The sequence below is a fragment of the Macaca mulatta genome, chromosome 12 (assembly GCF_049350105.2).
Source record: "Macaca mulatta isolate MMU2019108-1 chromosome 12, T2T-MMU8v2.0, whole genome shotgun sequence".
NCBI lineage: Eukaryota > Metazoa > Chordata > Mammalia > Primates > Cercopithecidae > Macaca > Macaca mulatta.
In genome coordinates, this window is record NC_133417.1 from 21,825,614 (window position 1) to 21,839,828 (window position 14,215).

Sequence of the window (14,215 nt, forward strand, 5' to 3'; positions counted from 1 at the left end):
GTGATGTCTTCCCATAAGTATATTGTGATGGTATTCATGACCAAATTATAGCTAGTGTTCTCCAAACACCTCTGTTAATAACTATGCATTACTTGTAAGAAGGGTTATTCAGGACACTTCCATGAACATGGGTTAATTTATTAATTAGATTTTCTTGGAAGGCACAGATATTCCTTGGAAGACTGAGAGATGTAGGCTAGATATACTTAAAGAAATAGGGAGAGAAAGCATGACAGTGTCAAGCCCAGAGTGACAGGGGCAGAATGACCATGTTAAATCAGTGATGCAGGTTGAGAACAATGGGTCACAAAAGATAGGTGACAACAGAAAGGTTTCTAATAAGTAAAATAACGCTAAAGACATAGAGTAAGAAGAAACCAAGGACGAATCATTACTTTTACTTTTCAGACTAGAGAGGTCTACACAAATGACTATGTATCACTTCTCCAAATTAATGTGACTTATCCAATCTGTGGAAAATCTTCATGAGATAAGATATCTTCATTATCATAAGATAAAATTTCCCTGGAAAGTAAATATATATTTTAAAATTCACACTTAAATTTTCTAATAAAGGTATTGAGTGATTGCAATACCTAAGTGAACAGTACAACAATTTGGCAAAATGTTTCTTCCTTCCAAGATGAGATAACCCATCTGACTCCCACTGGTTCTGGGGATATTCAAGAAGGGGCATTATCTTAGTTTCTACCATGTTACATTCTTTTCAGAATCAATACAGACTGTGATTCAGATAAAGATAAACTGAATGGTGATGAGATGAGTCTGAACTGAATTACTATTGAAGAAAAGTTGCACTCATAGTCCTCACTGGTGAAATGACTTCAGCTGAATCAGATATAAATAAACAAATAAATAAAACAATTGAAGAGAATATGAGGAAAATAATTAGGGGAAGAAATTATGCATTACTATAGATTATCTTAACCTTTTAATTTCTTTTTAAATCATATAAATTAATTAAAATATATTTTACAGTCTTTGATGAGTATAAGTATTGGGTTGAAGGGACAATGATAATGATACTAGCTTGGGGAACTTTTTCTATTACAGGAATAAACACTAGTTATTATAAATAAGTAAACCAATCATCCAAATAAACAATCAAACAGACCAAAAAAAGAACCTAAGATCTTCAATTCAAACAACAAAAAATGTTGTTCTCCAGTGTGGAGGTCAGAGAATCCAGTTTATAAGGTAGTGCAAATCATGAAAAAAACTTTCTATATTGATCTTACTATTATTCCTCCTTATATTATTATTGTAGTCATTGTGGTGATTTTATTAAGAGATGAAAGCTAAGAGATGATTGTATTTGCAGTTTAGGTGGTGGGAAAAAAAGTACTGAAAAGGAAAAAATGAGAGTTTGTAACAGTACCGAGAAACAGAATATGATTCACTTACTGACTGCCAACTCATAGATAACCTAAAGATTATAAAAATATACCAGATGCTTAAGTAACATACAAAAAAAACCATAAACATGCAAATTATTATAAAAAGAATTAATTATTTAAGTATTCTGCTATTGAGAGTTTAGGCAGTATTTCAAATTATACAGGTAGCTATGCTACAAACACAACACAAACATCAAAGAGAAGAGAGGACATTTGATGAACTTAATAGTACATGAAGAAAGTATGTTATTAATAATTTAATTTATATATATTTATATTTATACAAACAGGTAAAAAAAAAAAAAAGGTCAGGAATCAAGAGCTCCTTTTAAGAAACATGGATATTGTAAAATTGATTCCCATTGCAAAAATTTTTTTGAAAGGAAAAAAATTAGAAATTATTATTTCAAGACAAGCAGGGCCAGTCACGGTGGCTCACGCCTCTAATCCCAGCATTTTGGGAGGCCGAGGCGGGCGCATCACGAGTTCAAGAGATCGAGACCATCCTGGCTAACACGTTGAAACCCGATCTCTACTAAAAATTCAAAACATTAGCCAGGAGTGGTGGCACACACCTGTAGTCCCAGCTAAGGGGATTCAGCCCTGAGAGAAGTATAGTGATTTATCCAATGAGGCAAATGAAATGGTGACTCAAACACTCCTAGTCTATTTCCCTTTCTTGTTATTCTGTAGCATTAAACAAACCAGAGAAAAAGATGAGAGTTAAGGACCAGATAAAATGTCAATAGTATCTATCATTGCTTCATTTGTAAGGTAACCATTCAAGGCTGCTAGATCAAGCTCAGAAATAAATGTTACTATTTGATTTGGTCAGCTTTATTACATTATATGTCAATTCAGGCCTATCTTTAAGGTCTTCCATCCAACGTGGATGAAATGCTCTGCAACTTGATGAAAGAGGCCTTACTTCATTTTCTACTTTTCTTATCAATCAGTCCTGAGCCTCTATCTCAATCATTTACTCTCATTGGGATTTATCTTTTCCATCAGTAGAAGGAGACATTTGTATTAGGTAGTTAATGAAGGTCTTCTGGAGTAAGCATTCCATAAACCTTTATTACCTGTTCAAGTAGGTAAAATTTCCACATACATCAGTGCACTCTGTGAAAATGACCAACTGGGATGAAATTTTTTCTAAATAATGTCAATGAAACAATAATTGAATGAAATTTCTGTTGGAACTAATCACCCTAACTGATTATCGATATCATCAAATAGACTTTGAACTTAGCCCCACATCATTCAATATAATGTGAAAACATTTTTCTAAATCAGCTGCCTATCCCATCTCTAGGGTTGTAAAAATTTCCAAAGGACTCTAGTATTTGAAAGAATCACTTTTGAAGTCTGAAACCATGCTGGATTTCAAAATACACATGATTGTTTAATTAGTTGTTCACTACTGAACATTTTGCTAATATTAAAATTATGGCTCCGACCCAATAAAGTGTGTTTATTTTCTCCCTGATCAAGTTTCTTAAATATAAATACTTCATACATAGGATATTTTGAAAAAAAATATTAAATATCTCTGTCTGGAGAAGAAAGCTTGAAAATCTTTGGAAAACTCTGGGGAGAAAGTTGGAAAAACTCACAAATTCCAGAGAGATTATACACTTTTAACGAACACCTTCAAAAAAGCATGTGGAGCAAGTATGTTCTTGAAGAAAATACAGTGGAAAATGATCCTTTGTTCCCATCTCTGTCACATCTCCAGCAAAAGGCCTAATTCTCAGTATCAGGCTCTTCAGTCATTGTGTGGTGCTGATAATCACCTTGGAGCTAAATGCTTCTTGGGAACAGCCAGACACCAAGAATGACTTCATTCCTCACTAATGTAGGCAACTTCAGCTCTATTTTCAAGTGGATTTGTTGAGCTGATCACATCTCTCTCTAAATTGCAGCAAAATGATAATTGGAGTGAAAATATCTATTTCCCCATAAAAGTGAAATTGAAATTGCATACCTTGATTTAAAGCTGTCAGGTGGCATGAGTTCCAAAGTGTGAGTTGGTCCATACAGGTTTACAACATATAATTTTATTGTTGGGTTCACTTGACCTGCCTTTGAGAAAATGAAAGTTGTATTGCAAGTATATTAAGCATTAGAATATATTGAGCAAAAAAGAAGAGGATTTTTGATTCCTTTACTGTTTTGTGTTAGAAGAGAAAAAAAGTTTAATTTCTCTGAAGTAGAAATGATTTTAAATTCGACAACAGGATTGCTTTGAATTGTTTTTGAAGATTGCTGCTTCTCAAGCATTTTTGTCAGACAATTAAAGGTGATAGGAAATTGTGATGACTTCACTCATTAGGCAGTGCTACTGTGTTCTTTCCCTAAAATGGCACCAGAAGGGCTGGCTGTACAAAAACAAAAACAAAACAACAACAAAAAAACCTAGTAGATCAAATAGCTACTCACACTAAAGGATATGCACTGCGATGGGAAGAAGGTTTGACTAATCAAAAAAAAAAAAAAAAAAAAAAAAAGGAGAAATGAAGATAAAAAGAAAGGAAAGAAAGAAGGAAGCCTACCCAAACCAGGTGCCCCATGCTTAAAATTCCAAAAGCCTAATGTAGGCTATCACATTAATCTCTCGGGCTTTTCTTTTAAACATTACTAATGACTACATGGGGTGACTCATTTGCATAATTGACAACCCTTGGAAGGTGGGCCATGGGCAGACTGCCCTCACTGAGTACCTGGCATGAGGAGCAGAAAGGAAAGGATAACAAGGATAATGTAATTTGAGTTTAGTGAATCAACACTTTATTAAATAAATAATAACTAGCAGGCATAGTAGTTGCTATGTTTCTGGCACATAGCAGACGCTAAAGGCATTGCACAAATTATTAAATTAAATGTCCCTACTACAGTCGTAAAATATAAACATTTTCTTGGTCACAATGGAGAATCTAAGCAAACTGTGCAAGGTCAAATACCTAAAACTGAGAAAGTTCATATTTAAACCCAGGATGTTCTTAACTACAATGCAAATATTGTGCTTTCTGTTCATTCCAACACAATGACCTTCAAAGTTTTGCCAAATACACTGTGAGTAAGGGGCAGGAATGAGAACTTTCATCGACATATCTCAAGCAGGTTGAATGAATGAATGAATAATCCCATCAATGATGTACCAACTTGCTTGATTACTTGTGGCTCAATATGTTTCTAAACAATATGCCATTATCTTTCTGATGTGGCTGATGCTTAAAGAAGTCTACACGAAATATATAGAAAAGAGCCGGGCGCGGTGGCTCAAGCCTATAATCCCAGAACTTTGGGAGGCCGAGATGGGCGGATCACGAGGTCGGGAGATCGAGACCATCCTGGCTAACACGGTGAAACCCCGTCTCTATTAAAAAATACAAAAAAGTAGCCGGGCGAGGTGGCGGGCGCCTGTAGTCCCAGCTACTCAGGAGGCTGAGGCAGGAGAATGGCGTAAACCCGGGAGGCGGAGCTTGCAGTGAGCTGAGATCTGGCCACTGCACTCCAGCCTGGGAGACTGAGCGAGGCTCCCTCTCAAAAAAAAAAAAAAAAAAAAAAAAGAAATATATAGAAAAGAAAAAGGAAATTAAATGTGAATTGAATTTAAAAATCTGCTAAAAACCTAAAGGGAATGATAAAACAGATTTAAACATGTCGAAGATCCATGTTTAAGGAATTTGCATTGACAAAATCAGGACCAGAATCAATGTAATATATTCCAACAATAGCCAGCAAGAGTTCTTCAATAACTGTTGTTTTGTTAGGATATCAAAGGAGACTAGCACATCTGTGGAAGTGCATCATTCACAGGTCAGAAGTTTTGAGCCAAAGAAGAAAGTCAGGAAAGATTTCCACTACGGAAATGAGGTAACTATTAAGAGAGACTATGAAACTGGTTATAGAGTAAAGGGCCTCCTGGAAGGTAAGCTATGAGCCTGCCACCCACCAAAGGCTCTGGTATCAGAATTTGCAAGTCTTTTCATTGTTCCCAAGCCCGACAGTGCCTGGGCACATTTTTTGGGCAGTTTAGCCTTCTGTGACTCTTAGGAGCTCCCTTTCACATCATTCTTGTTTTAAATTAGTTGTCATGTTTCTCCCTGAAAATAATGGCCTTATCTATTTAATTTTTAGCCTACCATTTATCTAGCTGGATCAGGTATGTTACACTTCAGAGCCTGACACAGTATAGCAGTGCCATTCAAAGTGCTGTTCTTGGACTGTAGCATCAATCAGCATCTCCTGGAAGCTTAGCAATGCATTCATGGACCCCACCTGAAACCTATATTCAGACATGGAACTAGAATCTCTCAGTGTGGGCCTATAAATTTGTTTTAACAAAATTGCCAGATAATCAGTGTGCAAATTTTAATAAAATACTTATCTTTATCTGTATCCTTATCTATTTATCTATCTGTCTATGTAACAGTTCAGTGGTGGTCACAAGTTAGCCAGCATCACGATCATTCAGAGCTCCTGAGGGGCTTGTTAAGATACTGATTGCTGAAGCCAGTCCACCTCCAGCATGAAGCTGATACCCTATGATATCAAGGACCACATTTTGAGAATGGGCTTAGCTTAATATGTAAGTCAGTGAAACCTGAGTCCAAGTGTTGACGCTTTTATTTAGTTGGCATGGCTATGAGCACATGCTAAAGATTCTCAAGTATCATTTTATTCGTCTCATTTCGTCCAAAGTGAGACAAACTGTTCTTTGAGAATGTCACAAATCAGAAATTTTGAGTTGAAGCTTTCCTGTCTGTAGATAAGAATGTCTTATAGACTAATAAAAAGATTTATATAAAGTGCCTAAAATAGGATATGGTACTGAATTAAAATGATAATTATTGTTAAGATACTAAATCTTCTAGTTAGTGAAAAGCTGTGCTTCTATTTTTTATCATTCGATACACTGATTAAAGCAAATGGGAAATTAAATTAAATTAGATCTTTCTGTGAATTCTTACCAATGATGCAGTTTTATGGCACACTTTGTTAAAGACATATCAGTTATCATCTTTAAGGCAGTTTTCTTTACGTCAGCAGCACTATAAGCTTATCACAAAGTAGAAGTTGTGCACATATGTGGCCAGTTCTCAGACAAAATGTGAACACTCAACTAAGCGTTAGGCTGCCTCCAAAATTCAAGAGTCCAGCATTCTATAATCTCAGATTTGTATCTTTCCATGGAGTTTTGAAATTAAGCACACATCACAAGTTCATTTGTACATTTTAATATTTGAATCATTTCAAGAGTTTGCAGATTAGAGGGTTTTCATCTATTTGCTTTTTACAGTTACATTTGCCACGAAGACTGCAAATCCACAAATTTCTTCCCTCTATTATTCTGAAACACAAGCCTCAATAACAATTAACCTTATTTTACTGACAACTAAATTGTCATTAAACAAGATAATGTTTTAATTAAAAAGATTAACCTGAGGTTACTGGGATAGAACCGTGCATCTCTTTTGTGCTGAATTGCTAATGATAGGGTATGTTATGAGTTCTGAATGATGCTGAATTAAGTAAAATACAAATATATGTGTTTACTGTATTTCATTAGTAAATCTGACCACATTAAGTATTTGCTATACTCCTTTTAATCTAGTTTAATTTAAAGCACAATTTAGTATAAACTCTGTGTTGTTTCAATTTTCAAAGTAGTATTTTTTGAAAGTTTTTATTGCATAAGAGTGAATTGAAACAATACATTTGTTACAGCAAAAACTAACAAAAAAATTTTTGAAACCAGAGTAGATAATAAAAATTCTGAAAATTGAAGTAACATACCCAAAATGATACTAAAATTTGTTTTAAGAACAAGAACCAAAACAGATTATTTTCTTACAGTCCTATTGTCTTAAGTACCTGGGTAGGGGGGCAGGTCTTCCTACTAAAAATCACCTGAGAACTAGAAATGCTTTCTTATTTCTAATAAATATTAATGGTAGTTATCATATACAGTTATATATATTATTTGCATGTATATAAAATGACAGGTAATGAATATTAACAGTGGTTATCATATATAGTTATATATATGATTTGCATATATATAAAATGTCAGGTGTGAGGCTAAGAATGGTACCCATATGTAGCTAAGTCATTAGGAGTAAATGGAGCAAATAGAGCTCCATATATATGTGTTAACTTGACAAGGAGATGTTTGGATTCCAGCTGTGTTTTTAGAAATCAAACTGTTGACCTGTGGTAGTTTTATAGAGAGGGATGAAATCAATAGATTTGAGTTTTTTCTTTGTTCTTAAAACAACTGTGACTTGTATAAAAGCACTAAGTCTTTTAGAATCTATTTGCTCATTTGTGAAATAGAGACAATTGTGATAAAGACCAAATGAGAAAAAAACAAACAAGTGGAAAGTCTCCCTGAAAACATAAAGTTTATCACTAGCGTATGTGATTTCTACAATTAATAAACAAACATTATTATGTTATGCCTATCTTTACTATTAACCAATATTAATTTATTAGAAGAAATTATCAAATAATAAAGTATCTAGGTTCATATCCAGTATCTTCTGAATTATTGCTGACATCATTTAACTTCCTCAAATGCTTCCATTGGCTCATGTGTTTGTCTCAATCTAGTCAAAATTATGAGGCCTAGGTATGGCCAAGTTCAAGCACCATGAGTTTAGAACTAAAAAGGCAATTTGAGCATACAGCTAATGCATATGTTTTTTCTATGTGAATAAAAAAAAAAAATCCCATTTCTTTTGGGAAATCAGTTGCAAACAGTTGTCCCTTCCACAGAACTGACTGAATTTTCTCTGTGCAGTGCATCGAGCAGTCAGATGTGACTGTGTTCCTTTTGTGCAGTGCACTGAGGAGCTGGATATTATTTTATTCCTTTGTGCCGTGCACTGAACAGTTGAATGTGTGTTTCACAGTATGTCACTGGTTCACCATTTTGCATTTAAATTGCCAGGTGAACATTTATTATCATAAATCAAAAATGTGAGAATTAATACATTTGGGGCAACTTTTCAGGTTTTCTCTGGGGGAAAAAAATAGTGCTGATATGCTGTATAGGCCCAAACTGTCATGCCAAAAAAAAAAAAAAAAAAAAAAAAAAAAAAAAAAGCTAAATCAATAACTGGAGAAAGCAGAAGTTCTTTTCTTTGAGTATAATAAAAATCTCTTAGTGAGTATTATTTTTTTGTGAAGTTAAATCGTTATGTTATCCTAAAAAGCACTGAGCATATCTGCCTTCTAATCTATGTCCAGAGAAGACCCTAAAAATAACATTTTAAAATCATGGATTCATATTCTTCATAATCTCGCATTTAATACTACAACCTGTGGAAGGAAGATGGATGAGAAAGAATGGCAGTAAAATCTCACTGAGGAAAATGCTCATCTTATTTCTGATCCTCCATATTCAAGCCTCCTTTTTTTGCCCTTGGATAAAATGAATGTGGTGGATGGTGTGAACAGAAGGAAAGTGTGAATTACCTCACCCCCACCCTGACAGGGCTAGAGTAATGAGGGTGATGGGAGTCTGCCCTGTAGTTTGTCCAACTAATGTAGTGCATGAATTAAAAGGTAGAAAACCTATTGTGCTTGAAAAAACAAAGTACAACTCACTAAAGAAATGGCGTAAAAATGACTTCTAAATGAGATCAACATCCTCTCTTAACTAGGAGCTAAAATGAGAAGTGAAATTTTACAAGTTTCCTGTAAGACATCTTTACACGATTAATGTATTGGGAGCCTTCCTCATGAGCTTTCTTCTTCGTTATATAAACATTGGGAAAAATACAGGTTTAAAAGAGATCTCAAGTAATTAAAGATGGCATACAGAGGAAAAAACAGTACAATCCAGATGTTTTTACAACCCTCTTATAGAGGCCTTGCCCAACACTTGAAAATACTTTTGTTGTCTGGAACATATTGCCATATTTGTTTCATCTGATAAAAAATTCTATCTATCTTATCTACCCAGGGTTATGACTCCAACCAGCATTTTACATAGTGTGTTCTAGAGTATGCTTTGCCAAGGTAATGCTGATATTAATACTAATACTAATAAATGCTTTATGCTTAGTCTATTCTTTATGGGTGATTTTTCATGCTTGGTCTTTTCTTTATTGAGATTCTTTATGCTTAATCTATTTCATACTGGAGATTCTTTATGTGTAGTCTATTTTTTATAGAAGATTTATAATATACATTAACATATAGTACATTAAGTGCTCTAACAAATCATCTGAAAGAGGCTAGATTTTTTTTTTTAAAGATATTCCAGTATATTTGACCATGGCACTTTCCCCTTCCTTGTAACAACTATTATGGGGTATGCCTTGGAGAAAACATTGCCGTGGCATCAGTACACCCCCAATCACTTTTCTCCCCACTTTCAACTGTGAGGTGTGAACAAATAAAAGAAAGCATCAACAGGAAAGAAATGCAGCCAAAGTGAAAGTCCTTACACTTTCAAATAATGTCTACCTCTTTCACTGTGTATAGACTATTGGGAGCTCGAAAGTGACGAGTCTGACAAGTATGGAAAACTTCTGTTTTCCTCCAAAGACAACTTGTTCAAGAACCAAGAATACCATCTGTCAAGTCACTAGTGCAGAGAGAGAAGGAACAAAATAGCACTTTCACGTTACTTACCTTAGGATACGGATACTGCTTTCCTTTGGGATACAATGCTCCAGTAAACCGAGGGATAACCATGGTGGGTACCAAGGAGTCATTTATCATCAGGAAGGCAAGTCTTTCTCCATCTGGTGACCACCAGTGGGCGATGTGAGAATGCAGGAGTTCCTCTAGAATAAATGAGTGTTATTTGAGACCAACTGTAGAGATGTGGGCTCAGTGACCCACAAACATCTGTCCTTGAAATCTCCATTATACACCTACATTTTCTAGACTGTGTATTGAATTTTATTAACTTCTCTGAGAATTCTCCGATTCTGAGTTACCCTTTTAATTCCAGGAATAGCAACTGTAGAGGAAGGAAACAATTAAGCAATGAAGTCAGGATTTCATGGATTTTCAGTAATGTAGACAGAACAGATGAAAGCACTACTGGAGTAATCAGAATGAGAACAGTGATTGAAGAGTGAGATGTGGCCTAAAACCATATCCATGTCATGAATCATTCATATTTGCATGCAATCATATTTGCATTCTATCATCATCAACCAAATTGAGGGCCCACTAGATGGATCAAACTATTTTAAGCTCTAGGAAAACGGAATAAGAAGTATACTAGGTATCTTTCATTTAATTCAAGATCCACTATCCACTTTTTTGATTCCCACTTTCTGGTCCAGAGAGCTAACCTATATGAATGACATCAAAAGGGCCCCCATGTCCTCTGGCTTCCCTTTAGCAGGAGATTAGAAAGAGGAGAGTAAAGTCAGGTTATTTATTCTTTTGGCTCTGTCCTACAATGTTACCTCAGGCTGGCTGTCAACTTTAAATGATGTCACCACTTGTGTCACTGCAGCCACTTCTACACAAATTTCTCCTTCTGTGTCTGGTAATGGCTTATCTTCATGGTCATAGGAGTGGTAACAATTTGGCTGCTACTAGCTTAGTTTACATCACTTTCCTTTGTGGTTTTCCTACCCCTTCACCTTAGCAAATGCTCTCCTTGTAAATAAAAAGATAATAAAATGTTCGCTTTGTAAATAAATTATCTTTAAAGTATCTTGTTGAATGTGCCAACACTTGGGACTCTGACAGATACAGAAGTTAATACCAGCAGCAGACTCAGAAGAGGCCCTCAAAATTAGATTTTGAGACTACGTTTGTCATCTCTCTATCTATATGTATAAATGGAATTTATCACTTTCTCAGGTGGGAATTGGAGCACAGATAATCCATAGCAAGAGATGGAATTGTGAGTAATCAATCATCAGTGGTGGTGACATGGAATAAAATACAGGTAGAGGGGAATGGCATTGGGAGGGCAAGTGCTTGTTGAAATAGATAATGTTTTTCAATACAAGTGACAATGGTCTTTTTTCAAATCTTGTAATGCCTGTCCTATGATTGTCATATGGAGAGTGGCAAAGGCTTCACACAGCATCTCTAGTTTTAGCAAGTAAGTGTTCTAGCACTTACTTGCTACAACAATGGTGATTGTAAAGATTAGGAAATAAGTTTCCATGGTTCTTCTGACACCCCAGAGATAGTACACAGGAAAAAAGAGAACTTGAAACCATGATTGTGAAATTAGGAATGCCCATGGAGAACAAAAGGTCATGATGGTATCTTTGGAAAAGCCCGTCTCTTCTGTCGTTGCAGGAAAACTATGGCTACAGTCCAAGATAACATAGGAACGGTTGCAGGGCTGCAATACATATTAGAGGCTCAACTCCATTTGTTCTTTTAAAGTAAGCCAAAGATATTCATAAAGATGGATTGGGACCCCAACACACAGGATAAGAATGTTTGGACAAAAGTATACAGTATAGTTACGATATCTGGGACAATCTTATAAACAACACATTATGGTTGAGTGCTGCTGTATGTGGTTAATTTTATGGCTGAAGACACTGAACATCAAAATTCTGACAAATCTTCTTCCTGACAGAGGCAACCTCTATCCTAGGGAACAAGACCTCCTCTGCATAGAGGTAGAGAATGGGAGACAAATTTATTTAAAATTTAAAAGTGTGCAACACTGGGGATGTTTCTAGAAATCTAGTAGTTTGGGATACACTGGGCTATCTCTTCTAAAGTGAGAGAAAAATTGTTGATTGTACTTATGCAAAAGTAAACAGGAATTGAATTCTTTGGACTTTGAAAACAACATAAGCTGCATTGACATATGTTCTCTGTTCTGTATCCCAGACAAGCTGTAAAGCTGCTCGTTCTGAGTAGAATCCGTGTACCAGGGGGCCCTGCAACTGATCTAGGCCATGTTGCAACCTTCTCTATGTCCAGAACTTTGTGACTCCAGCAGATCCGATGGCAATGTCAGTGCCCATGGCAAATAGAGATGCTGTGTGGAGCCTCTGGGATGCTCCATATGACAATCATGGGACAGGCACTACAAGATTTGAAAAAAGACCATTGTCGCTTGTATTGAAAAATATTATCTATTTCAAGAGCAGCTCTTTCCAGGGCTCCAGCAGAAACATTTATCCTCACCATAGGATACCAAGTGAGTATGCAACCAAAACTGCCCATCATGAAATGTTATCTGATCCACTGACCATAGACTAGAACACACACACACCATTCCACTAAAAAACAGAAGTGAAATTGAGCCAGAAAACAAATGTGACTGCCCATTGTATTGCGTTCTCTGCTTCATCCCCTCTCCTCATCTCACATCTGTGCCACAAGGCATGTTTTCTAACATGAGTTGGCAAGGGAGAAATAAACGCAGTCCTGGTTTATGGCAGGTCTGCATGATGTACAACAACAAGCTGGAATTGGGTAGGCTCTGTATTAGAATCTGACTCAGGAGTGGCACTGAAAGACAATAATAAACAGAAATCTTCCCAGTTGGTAAGATTTTGAAGGGAATACTTAGGTGTCCACTTTTCGTGGAAGGAGACTTAGTTTCGGGCATGGAAACGTCCTGACTCAGGCACAATAACTAATAAGGGTCCACCCATCAGGGATGTGGTAAAAAGTAAAATTAGAAAACTAGTGACAAGGAGGTTTAGGAAAAACAAGTGAATCGACTTACTAGAAAGGGGAAAAATTCAGGAGAAGATGACTGCAAAGTACATGTCCATCAGCCTCCGGCTCCCACTATTACCTGCCAGTGGTGGTGGCCACCACTGAGATTCTGACATAGTATCACTTCTCAGGGGAAGAGCTGATGACACGTGAATTTTCTGCCACAAAATATTTCCTTTTTTGAGATAATATAATGAGGAAGGCACATGAGTTATATGAAAACCCTTCCATCAAGACAGTGTAGCATTTTGTCATTACAGAGATACACATATATTCTGGGTGTGGATTTGCTTTTGCTGCCAACGGATCTGTTCAGCACTACTCTTTACAGAAACATTTATCTGTTACCATAATAATCTACATTACATTATCTCAAAAAAGGAAATATTTTGTGGCAAAAAAGCACCATGGGCTCAGTGGTGGTATTTACTAATTTCATCATGTTCCTCACTACCTATATGTACCTGGGCTGATAGAAGAATAAAATAGTCTGCTCTACCTCAGTTTTGGCACTATTTGTTTAGCAATAACCTTGAAGCCAGGATGTCATCCTTTAACACGCAGTGTGTCCCACCTGTATAGCCATGAGGTACACATCTAGGCTCTAAGGGGTAGAAGCAGTAGTGTTATCTTTTATTACCACACCAATAACCCACAGAACACAATTTGCTTCTCATTCTCATAATATCGAAGTTGGTGAATTTAGAAGTCCATCGCCTAAAGGAAGAGGGTATCCACCAGGAATATAGTCATAATTCTGTTCCTCTAAAATGGAAACCGAAATTTTCTCCCCACCATTGTGGGCTCATTATGCAACCCCCTCCCCCCCAAAAAAAGACAAAACACAGTTACACAGCTGGGTCTGATGATGGACCTCATCTGCCAGAAATAAAAATATGTTTGCTGTGCAAAGGAGGGCAAAGAGAAATACATTTGGAACTTAGGAGAGTCACAAATACATTTTTGCCCAATAGTACTGGTTGATGGAAAACCAAAATTGTAACAACATAATTAACAAAAGGATGGGGCCAGGTGCAGTAGCTCATGCCTATAATCACAACACTTTGGGAGGCCAAGGTGGGCGGATCACCTGAAGTCAGGAGTTCGAGACCAGC

General features: G+C 36.2%; 1 protein-coding gene across 3 annotated transcripts in view; it reads right to left on the minus strand.

Annotated features, from left to right (window-relative positions):
* The window catches only part of DPP10 (dipeptidyl peptidase like 10), a 701,607-nt gene that overhangs the window by 89,935 nt on the left and 597,457 nt on the right, over positions 1–14,215 (minus strand). For all 3 annotated transcript variants that reach the window (XM_077956499.1, XM_015109936.3, NM_001265998.1), the window contains 2 exon segments: positions 10,068–10,222; positions 3,406–3,503 (listed from right to left, as the gene is read on the minus strand). In XM_077956499.1, coding sequence (XP_077812625.1) covers positions 3,406–3,503; positions 10,068–10,157 — 188 coding nt within the window. In that variant the 5' untranslated portion in view covers positions 10,158–10,222.